General features: G+C 37.1%; 1 protein-coding gene across 3 annotated transcripts in view; it reads right to left on the bottom strand.

Moving 5' to 3' along the window:
- LOC136875670 (sodium/potassium/calcium exchanger 4) overlaps window positions 1-26,510 on the bottom strand; it is a 121,623-nt gene that overhangs the window by 32,412 nt on the left and 62,701 nt on the right. For 2 of the 3 annotated variants that reach the window (XM_067149220.2, XM_067149218.2), the window contains exons 2-3: window positions 26,003-26,191; window positions 12,157-12,344 (exon numbers count right to left, since the gene is read on the bottom strand). In XM_067149220.2, coding sequence (XP_067005321.2) covers window positions 12,157-12,344; window positions 26,003-26,081 — 267 coding nt within the window. In that variant the 5' untranslated portion in view covers window positions 26,082-26,191. The remainder of the gene's footprint in view (window positions 1-12,156; window positions 12,345-26,002; window positions 26,192-26,510) is intronic. The other variant, XM_067149219.2, reaches the window with a different exon arrangement.

The following is a 26,510-nucleotide window of genomic DNA, read 5'->3' as shown; positions in this document are numbered from 1 at the left end:
CATTCAAGTCAGGGGTGAGAGCTTAGCAAAGACAGATAGCTTCAAATACCTTGGGCCTCGCCTGCAGGGTGACTGTGGAATTAGCAATGAAGTGCAAGCTAGAAAAAATTCAATTTGGATGCTCTGGAGGGACATCACTGGCGTACTTTCCAACAAAAGCCTAAAGTCAAATATATACCGAACAATAGTACATCCAGTTGCATAATATGGAGCCGAATGCTGATCGTCCAACAAAAGCACTGAATACCAACTTCACGCCATTGAGATGCGAATTCTCCATTGGCCGATGGGCATCACTTTAATTCACATCAGCAATGATCCAGTTTGGCAGCAAATGGGCATTGCACTAATTATGAAGAAAGTAAGGCCATGTCTACATGCAGCAACTTGCTCAGTCACCAACCTCATCTTCCATTTTGATATCGATGGTATCCATCCACCTAGATGACCAAACAAGCTCTGGCAAGATAGAATGAAAGCGGATATGAGGGAGATTGGCTTGGGACCAAATGAAAACCATGACCATATAAACGATGTTTAAGGACTCGAAGAGCAAACCCTATACCTGCAAGGACAAACCTGATAATAATCATCATCATCATTTTTCAACTCAAGTTTTCCAGGTGTGGTGAAACCTAATAATAATAATAATAATAATAATAATAATAATAATAATAATAATAATAATAATAATAATAATAATAATAATAATAATAATAACAACAACAACAACAATGTGAAGTGGAGCTCCGATCTTTTCTCGTGTTCTGTGTACTGTTAGTGGGTATCAGGGAGTATTTGAGCATTTAATTGGTCTGGTGGTTGTGTGAACGTGTTATCTTAAGAGTCTAGAGCTCGTTTTAATTGATTTGAGGGCATGACTTACTTACTTGACTTAATTCCTGTTGTTCCTTGTGGAACATAGGGCATCAACAAAGCATCTCCATCTGATCCTGTTGTCAGCCAACCTCTTCACCTCTCTCCAGGTCTTGCCTTCTTCCATTGCCTCCATGTGTACAGATCTTCGCCACGTTTGTTTGGGCCTTCCTCTCCTCCTTTTACCCTGCGGGTTCCAATCCAGTGCCTCTCTCTCGATGGCTTCATTCCCTTTCCTCAACGTATGCCCTATCCATTTCCATTTCCACCGCTTTATCTGTATGGCCATCTCGGTTTCACCCGTCCTTCTCCATAGTTCATGATTGGAGATTACTTCCGGCCAGTAGATGTTTAAAATCTTCCTTAAACAGCGGTTGACAAAGGTCTGCAACTTGGAGGTAATCACTTTAGTCACCTTCCAGGTCTCGGACCCATACAGTAGAACAGCCTTGACATTACTTCGGAAAATGCGAAGTTTGGTCCTGATAGATATTTTGTTGTTCTTCCATACCGGATAGAGCCGAACAAAGGCACCGTTCGCTTTTTGTATACGTTGAGAAACATCCTGTACTGCTCCTCCATCTTTGGAAACTACACTGCCCAAGTAGGTGAAACTATCCACATCCTCTATAGGTTCATCGCTGAAGACAAATGGGTCTAGTTTGTTGGTGTTCATCCTTAGGGCCTTGGTCTTCTTTGAGTTAATCGTTAGTCCCACCTTTTTTTCTTCTTTTACCAAGTCTTCAATCTTTGATTGCATTTCACCATGTGCCTCAGACAGGAGACACACATCGTCAGCGAAGTCTAGGTCTTCTAACCTATTTGCCAATCCCCACTGGATACCACGTTTCACATTTCACGTTACATTTCGCATTACCGCATCAATCACCACCAGGAACAAGGTTGGCGAGAGGATACAACCTTGACGTACTCCTGAACGTACAGATATAGGTTCAGATACACGGCCCTCATGTATGACTCTGCATGTATAATCACGGTATGTTTCCTGAATGAGGTTGGTAATTTGTGATGGCACACCATACCGCTTCACTTCCTTCCACATAGCTTCTCTGTTGATCGAATCAAAAGCTTTTTTGAAATCGATGAACACTGCATAGAGGCGAGATGACCATTCAGCACACTGCTCCAGAATTATCCTCAAGGTGTTTATTTGGTCTACACACGAGCGATTTGATCGAAAGCCTGCCTGTTCCCGTCGGAGCCTCAAGTTGATATACTGCTTAATTCTGTTCAACAAAACCCTGGTGAAGACTTTGCCAGGGATTGAAAGAAGCGTAATGCCCCTCCAGTTGTTACAGTTTGACGTATCGCCCTTCTTTGGCAACTTCACCAGCAACCCACATTTCCAATCTGTCGGCATTTCTCCATTAAGCCATATCTTCTCAAATAGCGGCTGCAACATATTGGCAGTGGTATCCATATCAACCTTCATGACTTCTGCTGGAATATTGTCAACACCTGCTGCCTTACCAATATGTAACTCTCTCAATGCCCGCTTGATTTCCTCCACTGCTGGAATGCAGACTTTAATCCTTGGGTCAGGCTGGGTTTCTTCCTCTTCTTCGCCTTCTCCTGCATCTACTTGCTCCTCCAAGGAGTGGTTTAACACTGCAGAGAAATGTTCCTGCCATCGCTTCAGTTGATCCTCGGAGTTTGTTAGGAGGACACCATCTTTGTTTCTGACTGGACGGTTTTTCTGCATCTGCTTCCTTGCCAGAACTCTGGTGATGGTATAGAGTTCTCTAAGATTTCCCTTTCTGGCTGCCTCCTCTGCTTGTTGAGATAGGTCATCTATCCATTTCCTTTGATCTCTCCTCACACTTCTCTTTACTTCCTTATCCTTCGCAGCATATTTGGATTGCAATTCTGCCTTCCTTGCTCGTGTCTTACATGCATTCATTACTTCCTTTATCTCTTTCCTTTGTCTGATAATTTCCCATGTCTGGTCAGTCATCCAGTCTTTTTTCCTCCTGTCCTTAAAACCCAGGATATTTTCACTTCAGTAAATACAGATCTAGTCTTCACCCATTTTTCCTCAATAGTTTCATCCTCCACCTCAGTGAGTGCTTGGAATCGATTCTTTAGTTCTATCCTGAAGGCTTCTTTCACATTTCTGTCATCCCTTAGCTTTCCAACATCATATCGCTTCCTTATTTGCTCTATCCTTCTCTTTTGTGCCTGTATCTTCATTCTAAAGGTAGCCACAACAAGATGGTGATCACTACCAATGTCTGCACCTCTCTTATTCCTCACATCCAACAATGAACTCCTCCACCTTCGTCCAATAGCCACATGATCTATCTGGTTTTCTGTCCTATGATCCGGTGATACCCATGTCACCTTATGGCAATCTTTATGTGGAAATATAGTACCACCAATAACCAAATCGTGGCTTGCACAGAAGTCCACAAATAGCTGTCCATTCTCATTTCGTTCCCCTAAACCATGCCTTCCCATAATATGTTCAAGTCCTTCGTTGTCCTGTCCCACTTTTGCATTCAAATCTCCTCCAACTAGGATGATATCCTTCCTTTTCTGTTTCTTAACCGTTCTATTAAGATGTCCATAGAACGTCTGTTTGTCTTCCTCCTCCGCTGACTCCGTAGGTGCATAGCATACTATCAACACAATGTTTCTAATATTGGTCTTAAAACGTGCCACTATTATCCTTTCCGTCACTGGGTACCACTCCATAAGGCTCCTCTTGGCCTCCTTATCCATTAATATACCCACACCTCCATAACTCGCTCCGTCGCCCTCGGGTCTTCCAGAGTATATAAATGTAGCTCCATCATGGGTTGCCAGTTCCCCAAACTCACTCCATCTTACCTCACTCAAACCTAGGATGTTCAGGCCATAACTCCTCATACATGCCACTGCCTGTCGTAGCCTTCCACTTTCCCGCAGAGTCCTCACATTCCATAGCCCAATTTTCGTTAGCCTTTTCAAGCCAAAGGTCGTCATCTTCGGATCCGTCCGGTTTCTCATTGTTGATGTTTCTGTAATAAGGTAATTTAAGGTTGTGCGAGTTATTGGCCCACAGCACCCGAGCTTGGTGGTGGGGCTGCCACCTACGCCTCCAAGCCTGCTGTTTTCTGTTGGGGTAGTCTCCCTTAGCCTTTGAAGATCCCTCTTCACCACAAGGCAGTGGTTTTCCTCTTTATTTTACCCCAAGAGGAAGGGTTACCTCCTCCGCCAACTTTGCCGTACCAAAGGTCTCCTTCTCCGCCTCAGTTGCCGTTAAGGACTTCACCAGAGCCCTGTTAGCCGTTACTTTTCAGGGTTCCTGTAAGGCCTTCACAGCTACCGTAGCGGTTCTGGGGCACACAAGGTCCCCGCTGTACTTCACCCTTACAGGCTATCCCCTACTTCGTACCGTTGCCCGTCCCCCACGACGTGGACGAGGATTTGAGGGCATAAGGGCATAATTTTATTTCATTTTATTGCCCTAAGTCCCTCCATGCTGGATTTTGCTACAATTGCTTCATAGATAAATTACTAAGAGTGTATTTTGGTTGCTAACCTTGCCCTAACAACCACCCACTTGCTAAATTTTCTTGGTCTCCATAGATACTACCAACTAGATATATATAACTCCACTCTTCCATTGAGGCATTTCTAAGGCAACAGATCTTTGCCTACTTCTGGAAGCCATCTTGGTGGTCTGCGATAATACAATAATAAATTGAAGAGAAAAACGGTCAACAGCTTCTGAGGCGGATGAAGATGGTTTACATCATCCAATGGCAAGGAAGGCGGAAGAACCACTGTGGGGAAGATTGGTCTCCATTGTAAGCCTGGGAAGGCAACCAGTCTAAGGGAGAAAACCCTAAATAAACCTACCTGAGCTCACAACCTCGGTAGTAACTCGATCAAGGGGTTTAACCTCTGGTCTCCTAAGACAATTTTCAACTAAAGCATGGAGGACAAACTCACTGAAGTAACTACCCCAGGTGGTATCAAATCCACCTCCGCCTTAGGCGGTGTTAGTAGGCCTTCGGATTCTGGGGAGGCCACACCAACGTGCTTTGAGGACGAGTCGGAGCGTCCTGGAACTACTAACAATAAGATCTGATATAAGGAACAGAACTATTTCACCACATTGAACATCAACTCACCACTTAAGCTAGGCAAACTGAAGCATTTAACTGACACTTTGACTCACCACAAGATACTACTCACAGCAATACAGGAAACCAGGTATACAGATGAGCATGCCTTTGATTCGCAGGGGTACCGTATTTTTAAGGGAAAAGTAGGGCGCAGGAGAATGAAGAATATGCCATACCTGGGGACTGGGTTCATTGTAAGCCATAAGATACTGGACTCAGTAATTGACTTCAACTCGCCCAATAGTCGAGTATCCCTTCTAACTTTCCGGTGCACAAACAAGATATACACTGCAGTAAATGTTTGCGCACCTATCAATGAAGACAATAAACGTAACCCTGAAAGTACCAACAAATTTTGGGAAGAACTAGAGGGCATCATCAGCAAAGTCCCAGAGCATCATACAATCATTTTGCTCGGAGACTTCAACGCACAGTTAGGGAAAGAGCGCAAATTTAGAGACATTGTGGGAGATTACCCAGCTCACTTACGAACAAATAGAAATGGGGAGCGTCTAGTGGGACTCTGCAAAGCCTTCAACCTGGTAATGAAGTCAACGGCCTTTAAGAGACTACCAAAGAAACAGAAGACCTGGACGTCACCCAACAATCTCTTAGGAGAATTTCAGATAGATCATGTTGCCATTGCAAGGAAAGCTCATGGAGAGATCCAGAATGTAAGAGTGTTAAGAGGAGCAAATTTGGACTCCGACCACTACCTCTCCAAAATAAAGCTGAAATTTCTACCTAGGAACGCTAAAAGAACCAAGTCAGTTAAACTAACTTTGATTTAGAAAAACTTGCAACTTGCAAATAGTTTACAGAGAAAATGGAAAGAATAGAATGCAGAGACTGGGATGAATTGAGGGAAAATCTAGTTAAAGTAGCAATAGAGACTGCACCATTACTAAAACAGAAGAAACACGCCTGGTGGTGGACAGCTAGATGTAAAGAAGCAGTAATGCAGAGGCAGATGGCCTGGTTAAAGTGGAACTCACAGAAGACACAAGACAACAGAGTGAAGTTCTTAGAGCAACGGAAGATAACTGCCAATATCATCAGACAAGTGAAACGGCAATTCACAAAAGACCAATTGACACAGTTGGATGATGACTTCAAGAGGAACAACACCAGAAACTTTTACAGAGCCTTTAAACAGAACCTTAGTCACTACAGTACACCCAGTCTCCATTTCTGTGGACCAAATGGGAAGATAGCCTATAATGACTCTGACAATTGCCACATTCTCGCCAAGTACTTCAAGGATCTCCTTAACTGTGAATCACCTGATACCTCTTTTACTTACCAAGATAACATCAAGCAACCAAACTCGCAACCACCATCCAAAGAAGAAGTAATACAAATCATCCAGTCTCTGAAAAACAACAAAGCATCTGGAGAAGATTCAATAGTAGCCGAACTTTGGAATCAGGCTGGAAACAAGACTGTAAGCAAGTTGACAGAAATTCTACAAAATATCTGGGAGACCGAAACATTACCTAGTGACTGGACCACTGCATTGATTCATCCCTTACACAAGAAAGGAGACTTGACTGACATCAATAATTATCGAGGAATCTCATTGGTACCTGTCACATACAAAATTTTCTCTAAAGCCTCATTAAATAGAGCCGAACCTCAACTAGACCCACAATTAGGAGAGTACCAAGCAGGATTTAGAAAAGGATGCTCTTGTACAGAACAGAAACTCAATCTTCAGTCAGTATTATATCAAGCAAAAATGGCCGGTTGTCATTTTTGTCGACTTTACAAAGGCGTATGACTCAGTAGACAGACCTCTGGGAACTGTATCAAGGAGTAGAAACAAGAGTAAAAGATGAGTTCTTAAATATGGATAGTATAGCCATTATGATGGATTTTTGGCCATAAACAGCAGCCAACAACTACTGTATATCTAAGTATCACCATTCACTTTGTAGATCAGGACTAGAAACTTAAGCATTGAAGTGATCCCATTTGAAAATGTGAGACACACAAGTGAAAAAAAAAACATATTTCTTGCAGAAGACAATAGAAACTTGGGTTTGATAGACAAAATAGTTTCTGTGATTCGTGACAATGACCATAATGTAATAATTGTTATGACATTGAGAAAATTTCTCAATTTGCCATGCGTACTTCATACACTACAACTTGTTCTGAAAGCGACTTTTCAGTTCAAAGAATATTGAGAATCTTGTTGTGTCATGTAGAAAATTAGTAGAAAGTTTCAAAGATTCCTAAAAATACACAAATATTCTCAAAGCTGCACAAAAGCATCTTTCTCAACCACAACACCACCTGATTCAAGATAAACCTACACGATAGAATTCAACTCTTCATATGCTAAAAGGACGTCAAAAACAGAAGACAGCCATTGTATTTGCATCTGTCAATCTCACCTTCCATCACAATGGGAACATATTGATTTATTGATCAATACATTAAGGATTTTTGATCATGTTAACATTCACTGTAATTTCTTCTACAGTGAGAGTGTTCGAGACAATCCCTAGTGTGAACAGTGTCATATCTCGTCTTCAGAAACCTAACACATTAAATCTGGAATTGTGTCAATAAGACAGTCATTACTGGATGCAATTAATATGCAGTACAAAGACATAAGAGAGAATGAAATATATTCCACCACAAAGCTGTGGACCCCTGGCTTAAAAGGATGAGTTTTCCACAACTTGTTAATCAACAGGAAGGTCCTGAATCTACAACCAAAAAGGTAATGTTATAACTATGTTTTGATTTTTTAATATATATTAATGTTATGGCATAATTATAGGTTGCACTTACACAATCGCTGAAAGTTGTATGTTCAAGATATTTAATTTTTTTAAATTTCGGATGACCTATTCTTCTAGGCCAACAAAACTGTCTCGTATATGGTCCTTGTTCAGCAACAAGAAAATGACACCCCGTATTCATTATCAGTTCCACAAACTTGAAAGAAGATCTGTTATGCCCCTGTCAAGTGTTTATATTGAAAAAATAATACTAAGTTTCCAAAACTGTGAAAACTAGCTATGAAATATTTATGTATACCACCAAGTAGCAGTATTTTCTGAGAGATAATTTAGCATAACAGGACTCATATATGACAGAAAAACAAGTAGGCTCAACCTCAACAGAGTAAGAATGCTTGTAATTTTTAACAAAAACTTATAATACTATTAAGTTACTGTTTTATCATTAATTTATTTTTATTTTTAACATGGTGTTGAGTACTTTTTTAACATTTGGTTTGTGATAAGATACATCACAAACTACAACTACATACCACAATGAGTTTTCCACAACTTGTTAATCAACAGGAAGGTCCTGAATCTACAACCAAAGAGGTAATGTTATAACTATATTTTGATTTTTTAATATATATTAACGTTATGGCATAATTATAGGTTGCACTTACACAATCGCTGAAAGTTGTATGGTCAAGATATTTAATTTTTTTTAATTTAATTTACTATTATACAGATATTGAAGTGTTAACACAAAAATGCTGCATTGTATTTAGAAATTTGTATTTCAATATTTTCTTTCAAGAATGAACATTTTCAAATTTCAAGCATTGAGAAAAAAATCATACACTGTGTAATTGAAATACGATACATCATTTGAAAAGATGGTGAAAGACAGTATTCCAAGCAAATATCTTCAAAAATTTTACTTTTATCTCAATCATTGTAGCAGAAAATAATTCACAAAATGTTGATCAATATTTCTGATAAGTCAATAAGCACTGGATACTTCCCTCTGCTAAACAGAATGTCAAGACAGCTGTGATTTCAATGTCTTAAGTCAATGTGTCTCAGGATCGATGTAATGTGATCTGTTTTATTGCTTATACCTCAGAACAGTGAGGAGCTTTATTTTCTTTTACTCACACCTTAACACTCAGCACAGTGAGGAGCTTTATTTTCTTTTATTTCACCTCTTAACACTTAGTGTAGTGAGGAGCTTTATTTGATTTGATTTGATTTGATTTGATTTGATTTTATTTTATTTTATTTTATTTTATTTTATTTTATTTTATTTTATTTTATTATTTTATTTTATTTTATTTTATTTTATTTTATTTTATTTTATTTTATTTTATTTTATTTTATTTTATTTCATCCCTTAACCCTCAGCACAGTGAGGAGCTTTATTTTCTTTTATTTCACCTCTTAACACTTCGTGTAGTGAGGAGCTTTATTTTATTTTATTTTATTTTATTTCATCCCTTAATTCTCAGCACAGTGAGGAGCTTTATTTTCTTTTATTTCACCTCTTAACACTTAGTGTAGTGAGAAGCTTTATGTTATTTTATTTTATTTTATTTTATTTTATTTTCTTCTTCTTCTTGCATTCCGGCCTTCTAAGGACCACGTTACAATTTCAATTGTTCCTCCTTAGTTGTTCTTTCCTTTTCTTCCAGTATTCTTTCATTGTTTCACTGTGTTTCTTTTTCCTGTCTTCAGTCCACTTTGTGCCTGTTTTCTTTTCCTTCCTCCCTTGGAATCCTTCCATTTGTAAGATTTTCTTCCTAAAAATCTTTCTTTCCAATAATTCTTCTTCTCGTATGTTGTTCCTTTCCAGGTCTTTCTTGACTTCTTGAATCCAGGTGGTAGTTGATTTCTTTTCCCAAAGGTACTTGAAGATTCGTTTAGTTAGTCTATTGTCATCCATTCTGTAAATGTGTCCAAGAAATAGCAATCTCCTTTTTCTTATTGTTTCTGATATGTTTTCTATGTTCTGGTAAATTTCATTGTTACTTCTTAATTTCCAAAACTCTGCAATTCTTGGAGGACCTAATATTTTCCTTATAATTCTTCTTTCTAATATTTCTAATTTATCAAGCTTGTAGTTCAGTGCTAGACATTCGCTGGCATAAAGGCATTCTGGTTTCACTACTGTGTTGTAGTGCTTTATTTTAAGTTTCCTTGATAAGCACTTTTTGTTGTAAGTATTCTTAGTTATACCGTATGCTCTTTCCATCTTTTGTATCCTCTCCTCTATAGCAGATTTTTCTAAACCATTTTCTTGAATTGTCTCACCCAAATATTTGAATTTCTTTACCTTTTCTATTCGACCAATATCCGTTGCTAAAAACTTTGGGGCACTTTTTATATTCGTCAAAAATTTTGTTTTCTCGGCAGAGATTCTCAAGCCTGTCATGTTGGCTGTCTTTTGAAGGAGATTGACTTGCATTGCTGCATCTGTAAGGCTTTCTGAAAGTATGGCAAAGTCATCTGCAAATGCTAGGCAATTTATTGCAACACCTTTGTTCTTCTTCCCCAGCATGAGTGGCAATATTTTTTATTTTTATTTTATTTTATTTCATCCCTTAACCCTCACCACAGTGAGGAGCTTTATTTTATTTTATTTTATTTTATTTTATTTTATTTCATCCCTTAACACTCAGCACAGTGAGGAGCTTTATTTTCTTTTATTTCACCCCTTATCACTCAGCACAGTGAGGAGCTTTATTTTATTTTATTTTACCCCTTATCACTCAGCACAGTGAGGAGCTTTATTTTCTTTTATTTCACCCCTTATCACTCAGCACAGTGAGGAGCTTTATTTTATTTTATTTTATTTTATCTCATCTCTTAACCCTCAGCACAGTGAGGAGCTTTATTTTATTTTATTTTACCCCTTATCACTCAGCACAGTAAGGAGCTTTATTTTCTTTTATTTCACCCCTTATCACTCAGCACAGTGAGGAGCTTTATTTTATTTTATTTTATCTCATCTCTTAACCCTCAGCACAGTGAGGAGCTTTATTTTATTTTATTTTACCCCTTATCACTCAGCACAGTGAGGAGCTTTATTTTCTTTTATTTCACCCCTTATCACTCAGCACAGTGAGGAGCTTTATTTTCTTTTATTTTTCCCCTTAACAATCAGCACAGTGAGTAGCTTTATTTTATTTTATTTTACCCCTGAACACTTAGTATAGTGAGGAGCTTTATTTATTTTATTTCACCCCTTAACACTCAGCACAGTGAGGAGCTTTATTTATTTTATTTCACCCCTTAACACTCAGCACAGTGAGGAGCTTTATTTCCTTTTATTTCACCCCTTAACACTCAGCACAGTGAGGAGCTTTATTTTCTTTTATTTCACCCCTTAACACTCAGCACAGTGAGGAGCTTTATTTTATTTTATTTTATCTCATCTCTTAACCCTCAGCACAGTGAGGAGCTTTATTTTATTTTATTTTATTTTATTTTATTTTATTTTATTTTATTTTATTTTATTTTATTTTATTTTATTTTATTTTATTTTATTTTATTTTATTTTATTTTATTTTATTTTATTTTATTTTATTTTATAACCCTCAGTACAGTGAGGAGCTTTGTTTTATTTTATTTCATCCCTTAACTCTCAGCACATTGAAGAGCCTTTTCTTTTTCATTGAACCCTGCATTCAAACCTTAGTGAGACCAAGCAAGATGTAGGGCAGTGCATAACAGTTAACTCACTAACTTACATTTTCAAATATACTTCCAAACCAGGACTGATTATTGAATTTCTTTTGTCCTTTAAATCAATCAATCAATCAATCAATCAATCAATCAATCAATCAATCAATCAATCAATCAATCAATCAATCAATCAATCAATGAAATGACTTCCTCATTTACCAGGCAGGTTACACAGTAGACTACTACTGGTCCAAATAGCCCAATCCTTTATAGGAGGTTGCAACAACAACATCAATTCATTTACATAGGATTTTACTAGATGAGCACTGCTATTCTCTTATCAGCTGACTCTCTCATCTTCTCAGCCCTACCAAGAGCCAAAGTCATGCTTGGATTATGCAAAAACTTCCCTTCATTGGCCTTGACTTGCCCCAACCCTTTCTAGCTACAGTGGACTTGGTTTTCTACAGCACCCTGAAGAGTTACTGAAAACCTAAAAGCATTGACAATTTATCATTGAATTTTAAATTTAAAGATAGTGGTAGCTAAAAATTTCCTCACAAAGGTTGCTTAGAATAGTCTCTTCTGTCACCTGTTAGAATGTCATACAGTAGCTTATTTCAATTACAGCCTGTGAATATTGAGTATTGATAAAATCTTATATCAACTCATCTCAGTTAACACAGTTTCAAAATCTTCCTCCTGAAAAGTTTTCATTGTATACTAACCTGAGTTGCTGCAAGACCACTGCAGGCTGCCACACCAAGAGTGTTAAACACTGCAGAGCCCACAACAGTGCCCATACCAAGATCATTCTCAGTGATAAATGTGCTGATCACATTTACTGACAGTTCAGGTACTGAAGTAGCCATTGCCATGAAAGTAGCTCCTGCCACATCTTGGGATATTTTCAGATCTGCAGTATATGAAACAATAGTCAATAATGAATTCAAGATAAGTTTTACTGAATAAAGTTAATTATTTTGGACCAACATAATCACTACATAATAAAATAAAAACTTTATATTATTTATTTCATAACAAGGAGTTTATGGGTTGTCCTGAAAGAACTGAAACAGAACAATAAATTTTGTATTTTGCAGGTAGATAAATAAAATTTTCAAATGAAACATCGTAATGAAATCTTTAAACTTATGTGTTGAGTAGAAGAATGAAATCAGAATGTGGCATGGCAAGAAACTGCAGCAAACTGGATAATAATATTGTTTATTTACAAAATAATAATAAAAGTAGAAGAAGAGGAGGAGGAGAAGGAGGAGGAAGAAGAAGAAGGGGGAAGAGGATCTACTATCCTTCAGAACCCAGACAAAATTAACATCTTGGGTGTTCCGAAGGATCAATAGACAATATGAAAGAGATCTGATGAAAACAAAAGATGACTTCTGGAAGAATAATAACCACAACTTCTACCAAACCCACAAATCACAATTAAAAGGGTATCAGGCATCAGGACTCTGCTTCAGAGATGAAGCAGGCAAATTAGGAATGAACAACATGGAAAATTCTGAAATTCTTGTCAGGTACTTCAAGAATCAATTGAACTGTGTTGGTCTATAGGAAAGTTTGGAAATGGAGCTACCAAAGACAACAACATCTAACCCACTACCACCTGATGAAGAAAAGTGATGTAACATAACAAACATTATGGACTTGTTTGTTTGAACTTGAATTTTTGGCAGAAAAGAAACTAAATTCTGCTTTATGTTGTTTCTATGACATAGCAGCATTGATTGCGTTACAAAGATAGACTTCAACATTAATTGCCTTCCCCTCTGAATCTTAATTGTGAAAAAAAAAGAAAAAAAAAAAGAATTATGAACCGTTAAATAACTTCTGATCACATAAAGTCTACCTCAGTGCATTCTATTACTCTGATTGAGTACTATTTTGTGAAGCTCATTGTCTGTAGCTTCTGAGTGGAGCATGTTACTCGAGTATGGACTCTTACGTCATCTACTAATGAAACTGCTAACTGTTGCCTAGTGGCTGATAGCACGCACGACTTCTATCCAAGTACATGTAAAGTGCTCTATGCAACTGTTCTCCCGCTGACTGTTTTTGTGACTAGTGATCACGCAAGATGCAGTAGACCTTCGACGAGAGCAGATGTGTCAAGTCATGCCTCTTCGACCGACAGTTAAAATGAAACTTACTAGTGCACTTTGTCCAGCTGGTGTCGGATGAGATTTACTGTATAGAAGGTATCATTTTAAAACTAAAATATGTAGTCTTAATCTAACATAAGTATGGGAAATTATGATTAGCCTTGTGTAGTACAACATGTGGTGTTACAAAGGAATACCAAGGGAATATATGTAAATAATCCCGTGCATTATATTTCTGTAATCAAAATTAAACTTGATGTGCTTCTTTTTGTTTCTGAATTTGTGTGAGGTTTGTGGAATGTAATTTTGGGAGACCTCACCAAGTGATGCCTTTAGCACCATTTTGTTTTTAAAACGTGATATCGCATTATTATGATTTGGCATTTGATATTATTCTACTGAACTAATTTTTCTTCCCCATTTTAATTCAGTTTTGGCTTGATTATCCATGATTACCTTATATTTTTCTGCCTTCATATCTAGAATTTCTTAATGTATTTATCTGTAATGGTATTCCTTGGCCTTGTATATCTGGGTCTATACCTTTTTTTCCTGCCTTGTTTTGGATTTTATTGCAAATATTTTCCTCATATTTTGGACTGTCCCTTGCCTTGTATATTTTGGACAATTTAATAATAATTTACATCCCCATACTAAGCTTATAAATTTATTATTATTAATGATGATGATGATGATGATGATGATGCTTATTGTTTAAAGGGGCCTAACATCAAAGGTCATTATTTTTATTATTATTATTATTATTATTATTATTATTATTATTATTATTATTATTATTATTATTATTATTATTATTATTATTATTATTATTATTATTATTATCATTTTGATTTTCTGTCTCTTGGTTTGCTTGATTTTTCAGGGATCTTAAACTTTATTTCAACTCTTCTTATCCCTGGCTTTAGTTATTAATATTTTACATTATTTCTCATTGGATTATGTAACCTTAATTGCCCTTATGGTACTACATTTGAGTGTGTTTTAATTATTTAAATTCATTTTTCCTTTGGTCTATTTGGGGTTTTTAATTTTATCGATTCAATCTTGTCATTCTGTATGATATCGTAGTACATACTGTAATCTGTACGGTTTAGCAAAGAGTGAGATTTCTCTTATTTACGACTGTAATTGTGTATGGATTTGTCATAGTTTTTTCCTTTCATTGGGTCTTACTTTGTTGCTTCTTATCTACGTTCTTTTATTCGTGCATGTTTCCATTGTTATTTCTGGTTCCTTGACTTTGACATTCATTTTTCTTATGTGTGGGTGTGACTTTTATTTTTTGGGCGGGGTGATTTGTTACTGTTCTGGGGATGGTAAAGATGGATTCCTGATTTGCTGCATTAATTATTATTAATTTCTCTGTCCATGTGATATAATATTACCTGATATCAGTTGGTTCTGATTTAATTTTGTTCTCTGAGAATTTGATTTGCTTGATTTCTTTGTAATTATAAAAATCTTTAGTTGGTTTTCTTTGGTATCTGTCTCATTACAAGTAATAAATCTCATTGTAGACCGTATTGGACATCAGATTATGAACATTAAATAAAAATAATAGTATAAGTATTGGAAAGGTGGTGTAAAGTATTATTCTTATTTAATGTTCATAATCTGTCTCATTTATGTGGTAAGATCTTGCATCCCTACTTAGTATTTCTGTTTCCTTTTAGTTTACCATTATTGTGTTAATTCCACCACTGGGAACTGTGACGAATTCACATGCAACATTAACCCAAATTTGATGTTTTTCATAGTAATTTGACTTCACAAATTTTGTGATTATGTTCTTAAAACAAATCAATTCAGGATGCCATTGTTAAGCTGGTTAAATTGAATTCTCTCTGTTAAGTTTTACAAATTTTTAAAATATAATATCTCTATTTACCCCAAACTTAGTTACATTTGTTAAGAACATACTTTCTTAAATTATACTATTTATACTAAGGAATATGTGTGCTATTAAGTAGTTAATACAGCACTCCAAGTAGGTCACTACCTTTTTTTTTTTTTTTTATGTGGGTGGGTTTTAGTTTGTTTCGCTGATGGACTTCCTTGTTTCTTTGGGTAAGTTATTTCAGTGTTCCTGAGTATTTTCTGTTCTCTTGATTATTTTGATTTACACTGTCCGTCCTTATTCTTTGTATCCCTTGTGACGTATGTTTTGAGCGTAGCATCACGAAAAGGAGGGGGAGGTATGTTGCAGTGACCTGGATTATTCAAGGGTTGAAGGTTGACAATGCTCCGGGCACATATGGCATCATCTAGGGGGCCTGATGACCTAAATGTTGACCCCTTTAAACAACAAGCACCATCATCATCATCAAAGATGTCATCATGGAAGAACTTCCAAAAATGGGGCCTACTGAAGTCATAAAATCTTGGGAACATATGAGAAACAGAGAGGATCCCTGAAGACTGGAAGACAGCTCTCATACATCTATTGCATAAAAAAGATGATAAGATGGACATTAATAATTACAGAAGAATATCTATTGTTTTGACCCCATACAAGATTTTCTCTAAAGCACTACTAAATAGAATAGAAGGTATACTAGATCAGAATTGAGAGGATAGCAAGCAGGCTTCTGGAAATGCTGATCCTGAACAGAACAAATCTTAAACCTAATGAGTATCATAAAATACAAGATGCTGGGGCAGGACAAATATGTGTCAGTTTTTGTGGGAGAAAGGCATATATAACTCCAATGACAGAGAAACCTTGATGAGAATTATAAAAGAGTTTGGAGTAGACAACAAGACAAGAAATTTAATTAGGCAGACAATCAGCAAAATTTACTCCAAAATGATGTTCAAGAGGGGGGTGATTTCTGGGCCCTTCGAAATCAAAAGTGGTGTAAGACAAGGAGACGAACTCTCACCAATTATGTTCAACTCTGTTCTGGAAAAAGTCATTAGGGAATGGAAGAGGGAATTCCAGACAATGAGACTTTTAAGAATGGGATAGGTAAGGAGAGTATAAGTATAGATTGTTTGGCATTCACTGATGATATAGCGATACTCACCAGTGATGTAGCAACAGCTAAGAAAAGGATTGAAGAACTCCAGATGTTAGCAAATTTCTTTTAAGAAGACTGCATTCATGACCAACATCAAAGAGGCACCTCAACTGTTAAACTTAGGAGACAAAAGAGAGTTAAGAGCTTTAAATATTTGGGAAAAACTTTACAAGAGACTGGGTTGGAAAGGAATACCATTAAGGAAATGTCATTTTAACAGACAAGAAACACATACAACAAAAAAGTTCTATCTTCTGGGGATAATATGAGGCATCTAGACACTATTGTTAAACCTGCCTGCATACAGCAGAAACACTGAATATGATTGGAAATGGTGAGCTTGAAGATATCAAGAAGAGAGAAAGAAAAATGCTGAGAAAAATTCTAGGCCAAAATGTAAAAAAGAAATTGAAGGAGGAGACTCAATTCTAACAAAAAAAAGTATCAAAAAGAACAGAAGGAGTGACTGAATTGAAGAGAAGGTTGCAGTTCTATAGACATTTGTTGAGGAAGAACAATAAGAGGCTAACAAAGAGAATGTTTGAATTCTTCAGGAAGAGGAAGAGAAAGTTGAAGTGGTTTCAAGAAGTGAGGTTGAACTTGATGAAGATGGAAGATTGTATTATGGACAGAAATCAGTTTAGACAACTAGTCAAAAAGTTCTGCAGTTTCCAGGAGACTGGGGAAACACTAGTGAGAAAAGGGAGATCCTATACAAAGGGGTGCCCAAAAATAACCGGAATAACATTGCCGTGGGTGAAGCTCGTGTAGTATGCATTTCTGCCGCTAGGCATGTATAGCGCAACTCATTGCCAGTTCAGTGCCGCCTGTGCTATCGACCTGGCTTGTTCTGTTCATCTGCAGTGGTTGTTTTTGCTGGTGCTGTTTTGTTCTTGTTTCATTTTTTATGATGGCAAGTTTAAGTGAACAAAGTGCAAACCTTTTATTGGGAAGTTTCAAGAAGTTCTGCAGTTTCCAGGAGACTGGGGAAACACCAGTGAAAATCTTATACAAGAGGGTACCCTAAAAAGACCCAATTTGTGGCAGACAGGAGACTGGTTCGTCCATCACAACAACGCACCTGCACACACAGCCATCTGTGTTAGACAGGTTTTGGCTAAAAATGGCATTGTTCTGCTGCCCCATGCCTGACCTGGCTCTGTGCGACATTTTCTTATTTCAATGCATGAAAAGGCATATGAAAGGACACCGATTTGACAACATTGAAGAGGTCAAGAAGAAAAATGAGGGAGGAGTTGTCAGCCATTTCTAAAGATAACTACAAAAAAGGTTTTGAACAGTGGAAGCACCGAAGGGACAAATGTATTGGTTGTAATGGAGAGTATTTTGAAGAGGATAAGGTTGTTTTGTGAAAAATTAAAAAAAATATATAGCTTTTAAAAAATAATTCTGTTTTTTGGGGGGGGGGTAAACCCTCATACAAAACAGAAGAATGAAGTAGGAGAAAGGATGAAAAGATACTGGCAGATAGTGAAGGCAGAGAAGGCTAAAAATACTGCAAAGATTGCCAAACATGGTCCATAGATGGTCAGAATGAAAGAGAGAAAGAAAATAAAAATAATGATATCTGGCTAAGGTTAGTTGATACATGATCGAGCAGACTGTACAGTCAGCGAATGCTGTGTGGCTACAAATAACTCTACTCTCTAAAGGGGCCAACAACTTCAGCCAGAGTAGCTTCTTTAGGTGGGTGCTGGTCCCCCAGTGAAGGAAATGCCACTGAAATCCAGTGTTCAGCATCTGTTCTCTAGGTTAGGGGCGACCTCAATGAAACATGGCAGTTAGGTATGAAATACTTTTGAGTGTGGCGAGCCCACTGTAATAATAGAATTGAAGAGGATCAGGACAGAGCACAAGACAGAGGTCAGTGATCCACTGCATGATCCAGGAGCTCCCTGGACAAGGGTGAAGGAAGAAGAAGATTAATAAAGAAGATTAAATTAATCAAATTCTTCAGGATCTGGAGAAAGGTGGATCCATCTTTTCAGTTACTATGTATAAGGGGCAGTCAAATGAAAACTGAACACCTGCCATAACACACATTCCGCGTGAAAGGTGGCAACTCTGTTATTATGTATCGATACTGCCATCACTGTGGAAGGAGAAGTGCACAGTGACAACTCACAGCTGCATGCAGTTGTTGGGTTATGTCTTTGTTGGCACGCGGACTGGTGTAGTGTGTTTGTCCAGCTGTAGAAATGGAAGGAAGCAAAGAAAAACAGAGATTTCTGGTGCTGGAGTTCGCAAAACTCATCATCACATGTCTGCTGTGTATGGTGAACACTGCATGTCCATGACGAGTGTGCACAAGTGGCATAGGAGATTCCGAAATGGGTGCACATCACTGCAAGACTATGTGTGTCCAGGACAGGCCCATCAAGCCATTACTACTGATGTGATGGGGTGGATTGATAGCCTATCCATGAAAACTGACGAATCATGGAGGAAGAAATTCATGTTCAGATAAGCATTAGCCATGGTTCCTTGCATGCCATTATCAAAGATCACTTGCATTTTCACAAAATTTGTGCACAGTGGGTTCCGCATCAACTGACGAGGGGACAAAAGATTGACAGAATGGTGTCATGTCTGAGTCATGTGCAGCAGTACCACAAGGAAGAGTATGCGTTTTTGTCCCATATCGTCACAGGGGAAGAAACGTGGTGCCACCATTTCGAGCCCGAGAGCAAACAGAAAAGCCAACAATGCAAATATTACAATTCTCAGCCGCCAAAGAAATCCAAAGCTGTTCACACAAGTTCCAGTAAAGTCATGATGACCTTCTTTGACTGCAGGGGTTCTCTTCTTGTCAACTTTCTGGAGTGTGGAACCACAATTAATGCACAATGCTAGGAAGTCACTTTGCAGAAACTGCGACGTGCCATAAAGTCAAAATGCCCTGGAATATTGCTGGAAGGAGTCATCCTCTTGCATGATAATGCTTGCCCACATACTTCCAATCTGACGAAAGCTACGCTTCAACGATTTGGTTGGGAAGCACTTCAGCAAATTTTTCACCTTGTGATTTTCATATTTTTGGTGACCTGAGAAAAGACATTCATGGACATCGGTTTCATTCGGATGAGGAAGTGCAAGAGTGGGTGCAGTTGTGCATCTGTCGGCGACCTACCTCTTTCTACAAAACTGGAATTGATTGTCTCGTCTCCCAGTGGGATAAATGTATTAATGCTTTTGGTGATTACTTTTGAATAAAACCATTCCATGGTCATGTTGTCTCGGGTGTTTGGCTTTCATTTGACTGCCCGCTTAAATGTAAGCATCTATAAGAAAGAAATAGGAGTTCTGTTTCAGAAGTTATATTTACTTTTCCTACAGATTGTCTCATCTCAAAGACAATCGTGAATGTTTTTTGCCAGTGATTTAATTTCAAAATAATAATAATAATAATAATAATAATAATAATAATAATAATAATAATAATAATAATAATAATAATAATAATAATAATAATAATAATAATAATCAGGGCTTTTTTCCTGGCAGAATGCACCGAAATGGCATTCTGGAACCTCTTTGTGGGAACTTAACAAGTCTTTTGAACTCTTTAAAATGTAAGCCGTTCTCATCTTGGACTTACAAAGAGAAGTGTGAAGCCAAAAACAAAAGATGTATGCCTAATTTGAATATTAAGTCTCCCAGATGCAAGCTCACAGCTGCGTGCCCCTAGCTGCATGGCTAACTCGCCCGGCTTGTTGTTGAGAGACTTGCTGACATTATGTGTTTTCTTGGGAAACAGGAGCTTGGATTTCTAGGTCATTTTGAAGGGGAAGACTCGATCAACAGGGGCAATTACCTAGAATTGTTAGATCATCTTTCAAAACAGGAATAGTACATTCGAAATCATCTCCAGTCCACATCGGGCTTTAAAGGCACATCAAGCGAAATACAGAATGAATGAATTGAGTCTGTAACTGCCATCATTCAGGAAACAATCAAAGCAGAGTTAGATTCTTGTGATTTCATTGGTATTCAGGCAAATAAGATCTTAAATGTATCAAACAGATCTTAGGTTAGCGTAATATTCCAGTTCTTCTCAAAACAGGGTCCCATAGAAAGATTCATAGGCTTTTATGATGTTTCGATTGATAAGACTGCATCAGGCTTATCAGAATTAATTGTCAATATTCTGCGAAAGTGGGGAGTGATTGATGAAGTTGTACGTCAAACATATGACGGGTGCTCCACAATGGCAGGAAGGTATGGGGTGTTCACCATTACGTTAAGCAAGTTTGCCCAAGGGCAATATTTCTACACTGTTATGCCCACAAGTTAAATCTCATTCTTCTCCATTGCTCCAAAATAATAAAATCAGTCAAGCTCTTCATTCATAATCTGACAGCATTTCATTCATTTTTTTTTTTAGTAGATCCGCAAAAAGAGTTCATCTTGTGGAATCCAAAGGATTCAAACTTCCACAAGCATGTGCTACCCATTGGAGATTTCATTCGGGAGCAGTCCACACAATATTTTCACACTATGATGATCTAAGACAGGTTTTTGAAACATTGCACAGAATGATGAGGGTTGGGACAGTGAGTCGTACAATTCAGCTGTTGGGTTGCTTTCCATACTCAAGAAGGCCCAATTCATTTATTTGCTCTGTCTCTATAGAGAAATGTTTATTTATACAGTCCATCTCTTTGCTCCACTGCAGCATAAAAGCACATCTGATATAATTCTGTGCAATCCTGAAATTAGAAAAACCACTGGTATCCTCAAGGACATTCGATCAGAAAATACAATATCCTCTTGGGTTGTAAAATGTTGCAAAATAAATAAGAAGATAAATGTAGATGTCAGGACATTCCAAGCACTCAAAATGTTAACATGCGAAGTTCTTGACACCTTAATTATGCAAATGGAAATGCGGTTTGGCTATTTTGAAAGCATCCATTTTGTTCCAGCACCTCTTTTTCCAGAAAAAAAATCCCTGATGATGATAATAATAATAATAATAATGATAATAATAATAATAATAATAATAATAATAATAATAATAATAATAATAATAATAATAATAATAATAATAATAATAATAATAATAATAATAATAATAATAATAACCATATGTGCAGACATTTGAATTTGATGCCATCTGCCTGTCTACTCATCAATTTCGATGTTGCGTTTGACTCTAGGGCTACTAGATGGCATCTGTGACTGAGTTTTAATGAATTTTGTCAGGTAAACACCAAATGTCATAGGTAATAAATTTCATATTATTCTGTATTGAAGAGCAATATAATGTAAACCAAGAGCTAAAAGGTTTCCACCTGTTCAATACTAAATTATTGTAACATAAAAAGTTACATATAATTTAAAGTAATTTCGGTCTTGCTAAAGACCATAATCATTCCAAGTCATAAAGTTAAGGCAAGACACAGATTATAATAAATAAAATTTATAAAATAAGAGTGTTGTTGATATTCAGTGTAAGATAAGTATAGAGTTGAATGATAATGTTTTCTTCTAATTTGAAGAATGCACTTCTTACAAAACTAGGTTGAAAATCCTAAGTTAAAATACGAATGATCAGTCGCCATGGATTTGCATTTAGGGCTGTAGTCCAGGTGCCAGATTGCCTATCAGTTGTTTACCTAGTCTTTTCTTAAATAATTTCAAATAATTTGGAAAGTTTTTGAACATCTCCCTTGATAAATATTCCAATCCCTAACTCCTCTTCATATAAATGAATATTTGCCCCAATTCGTTCTCTTGAATTCCAATGATATCTTTATATTCTAATCTTTCCTATTTTTAAAAACACCACTCAAACTTATTCAGCTACTAATGCCATTCTATGCCACCTCTCTGCTGACAGCTTGGAACATAATGCTAGTATTGTATCAATTAGGTGGTCAAATTAATAAATTAACTTATTGTTATTATTCCAATAAAATATCATCAATACGGATCAAAAATGATATTTATCACATGTAACATAATGCTTAGTCAATGCTCGTCAATTTTCTCCCAAGTCTTTCCAGCCCAAACTTTGCAATATTTTTGTAATGCTACTCTTTTGTTGGAAATCATCTAGAACAAACTGAGCTGCTTTCGTAAGAAGATAGAAGTATATGCTTATTGATGCTGAATTTCGGTCACAACTATATATTTAATTCTTAAATAAAATTTGTTTGTTTGTTGAGTGCTCAGTCCAAAGACTGGTTGAAGTCTCAATCAGACATACCAAGCCAGGAGTTTCCTTCAGAAACCATGGCCAGTTCCTTTTCTCTGTTCCTCATGTTTACTGTTTGGCAACACAAGGCAGGTACAACCCCATTCCAAACCCTCCAGCCAGTCTTAAATTCATGGCAGAGCTGGGAATTGAACCTGGACCTAATGGCTGGCAGTTCAGCAGCTTAGCCATTACACCACAGAGGCAGTCAAATAAAATCTATTAAAGATATTTTAATAATCATACAATAATGAATAATCCCTTTGATTTATATAACTTGACTATATATTGCATTACTTCTACTTGCTGTAATTAAATTGATATTAGTTAATCATAGGTCTTATGTTTTACAAATTTTTATTTTCGCAGACAGGCATGTATCACATTCATTACGACATGGTAGCAAGATACTAAAAAATCCTTGAGAATATAGGTATCTGTAGGACAAAATGGTAAGTTTATTGAAAGATTCTTGGTAATATAAAAGGGAAGAAAGTCATATATAAAAAGATAGAAGCATTGACAGGAACATATAATAGGACAAGCACACTGACTTGTGTGGAAAGAGGATGAAATAGAAAGAAAGCATGAATGGTCAAGGACAGTCTTCACATATTCATATACTGCAGTCTTCAAATGGATTGGCTCTCTCCTCATCAACACAAGGTCTTTTATGTCCATTTTGTCTCAGGCTCAAAAGAGCTCATCTCTCCTTCCCAGCTTCATCAGATGGGCAGGCTTTAACACTAATTAAGGGGTAATCTTGATAGATCTTCAGTCCTGGTGCTGGAAATGTAGGATAACAAGAATGCCATATAAACACAGGTAAAAGTAAGAGACAAAAAGGTAATGATAAATACAGGCAGTAAAAAACTAGGAACACAGCACAAACAGACTGTGTTCATGCCATTCAGCAACTTCTACAGATTTCCTGCAGACTAAGATAAAATAACAACTGTATGTCTACCCCCTAAGTCCTGTTTCTTGATGATGATGATGCTTGGTGTTTTAAGGGGCCTAACATCAAAGGTCATCGGCCCCAGTCCTGTTTCTTGATATGGGGTTGGGGATGAGGTGAGACTAATATTGATATGGCATATTTTTATGGCTGGATGCTCTTCCTGATGCCAACCTTAAATGAGAAGCTAATGAAGATAAAATTAAATGATGATGAATGAAATGGGGTGAGAAGACCAGAGGAATCGTTAGCTGTGGCCTATGAATAGGAACTATCCCAGAATTTTCCTGGAAGTGAGAAAAAGGAAACCATTCTCAGGACAGCTGACAGTGGGCTTCGAACCCATGTCTCCTGAATGCAGAGCTTGGCTCCGTAGCCGTAGCACATGAACACTCACGGTCACTCTGCTTGGTCAAATAAAATAACATCATCATCCCAAAATCATAGTGTTTTGATTTCCTCCCCTGCTTTTTTTTTTTTAATTTCCTCTTCCATTAAGAAGGAAAGTGGTAAAAGTTGTAATCCTGTATCACTCCTTTCTGGATAGCTACTTCTCTTTCATATCTCTCAATTCTTATCTCTGCAGTTTGATTTGAATGTGAATTATAGATAATCATTCTTCCTATGTACCATCAGAATATAAATATTATGGATCAATCATTGTTTTCAAATGTCTTTTCCAGACTAAAACTGAAATGAATAAGATACTAAACTATTAGTACAGCAGTTGTCAGCACATACTGCACATTCTAAGTATAGCTATAAAAGCAAATTTAGAGTCAGATGGCATTTCTTCTACCCCATACATCTTATATACTGAATGGAATTCCTTTGCCATGCTGTTTCTCCCAAGGCTACCAGTAATAAAATTATGAGGATATATTATCAATTCCATGTGCTTAATGCTACATAGGTTCCTAAAGGTTCTGTCAAATTATAACTTCCTTTTATAAGCTTTGCTGAACTGTTCTTTCTCCATTTCATTATCATATACTTTTTCCCTTAATATAGTAAGAGAAGGCAGTCACAAACTTAGCAATGTATATGCATCAGTCTAGATTCCTGCTGCTACTGTATACAGTGCATAGCACACAAAGAATGTTTTAATATTTTAAGAGATGGTAGACATAAGTTTGGCAGGGTTTCCTGGTAAAGTGCAGTCCACAGCATGCCAGGAGTATTTGAATACCTCTAAGAGAAGGTAATTATAATATTAATTATTAAATTAATGTCATAATGGTCCACCTTTTCAATACTATAATTTTATATATTAGTATATATACTATAATACTATACTGTAATACTATAATATATATGAAACCTATTACGTACCAATCCTGACCTATGGTTGCGAAACATGGACCACGATAAATAAAGATGTTAGTAGAATCCAGGCAGCAGAAATGAGATTTGTCTGTAGCATGATCGGTAAAACACGGAGGGACAGAGTCCGTAATGAGGAAATCCGCAAGCAGGCTCAAGTTGTAAGACTGCAGGACAGAATAACAGTGCAGTGACTAAGATGTTATGGACATATGCGACACATGGGAGATAACAGATTACCGAAAAAAATGTATGATCTAAAACTTGAAGACAAAAGACCAAGAGGGTGACCAAGATTCAGGTACAAGGATATGGTGAAGATTGACATTCAACAGCGAGGACATACTTTGAAAAGCATCGAAGAAGGAGAGAAGTTCAGAGACCGCAACTGGTGGAGAAGCCTCATTTGCCGACCCATCACTTAAGATGGAATGACGTGGCATATGTGTATGTATATGTATGTATGTATTATAGTATTGAAAAAGTGAACCATTATGATATTAATTTCATAATTATTATTGTGATCATAATTCAATACGGTTCGAACCCCACTGTCGGCAGCCCTGAAGATGGTTTTCTGTGGTTTCCCATGTTCACACCAGGCAAATGCTGGGGCTGTACCTTAATTAAGGCCATATCTGCTTCCTTCCCACTCCCAGGAGGTAATTATAATCTTAGCAATGTGCATGCTTCAGTCTAGATTCCTGCTACTATGTAGTGCTTAGCACATGAACAGTCCCTAGGAGTATGTAGCTGTAAATTTAGCAGTGTTTTTGGATTGGTCAAAATACCTGGTATTGCATAGTCCACAGTATATCAAGAATGCTTTAATATCCCTAACATAAGGCTCTAAGACTTCATCTTGCTGTTTTGAAGATACCTTCATAGTAGTATAAGAAGACTGACCTGTACAAATATGGTCCACTGCTGGCAAGAAGTAATCATTGCAGACAAATGCTAGCAGAGTGAAACAGTAGAATGCCATGAAGAAGTGGAACAGGACGGCTCCCTGTTCACGTTGCCGCTCAGTAAACAGATCATCAGGAAAGTCATGGATCCCAGGATCTGTACAATTTTTTTTCTTGTCATTTTGTCCTGTTAAAAGACAAACTAGTTTTAAACAGGAATATTTACTTCATTATGTAAATTAACCAGCAGTGGTAATGGTTAGTTATTGCTCATAAATATTTACATTAACTCTCAACTTGCGAGGTGCACTCAGACGGAATGCAAGAAACATTTTCAAGTTTTTTAATATTCCTTTCTGTTGTTGGCTCCTGCATTTTCTTCCCTCTACCTTCCTCGTATGTGACCTTGAGTCATTGTATAGCCCAATGTTGCTCTAGCTGTTGACAGGTGTGATTGATTGCGTAGTAAAGTTTTCGAGACCGGGCGAGTTGGTCGTGCGGTTAGA

The sequence above is a fragment of the Anabrus simplex genome, chromosome 6 (assembly GCF_040414725.1).
Source record: "Anabrus simplex isolate iqAnaSimp1 chromosome 6, ASM4041472v1, whole genome shotgun sequence".
Classification (NCBI taxonomy): Eukaryota; Metazoa; Arthropoda; class Insecta; order Orthoptera; family Tettigoniidae; genus Anabrus; species Anabrus simplex.
Note: the sequence above shows the minus strand (reverse complement) of the source record. Positions and strands in the feature narration are given on the sequence as shown.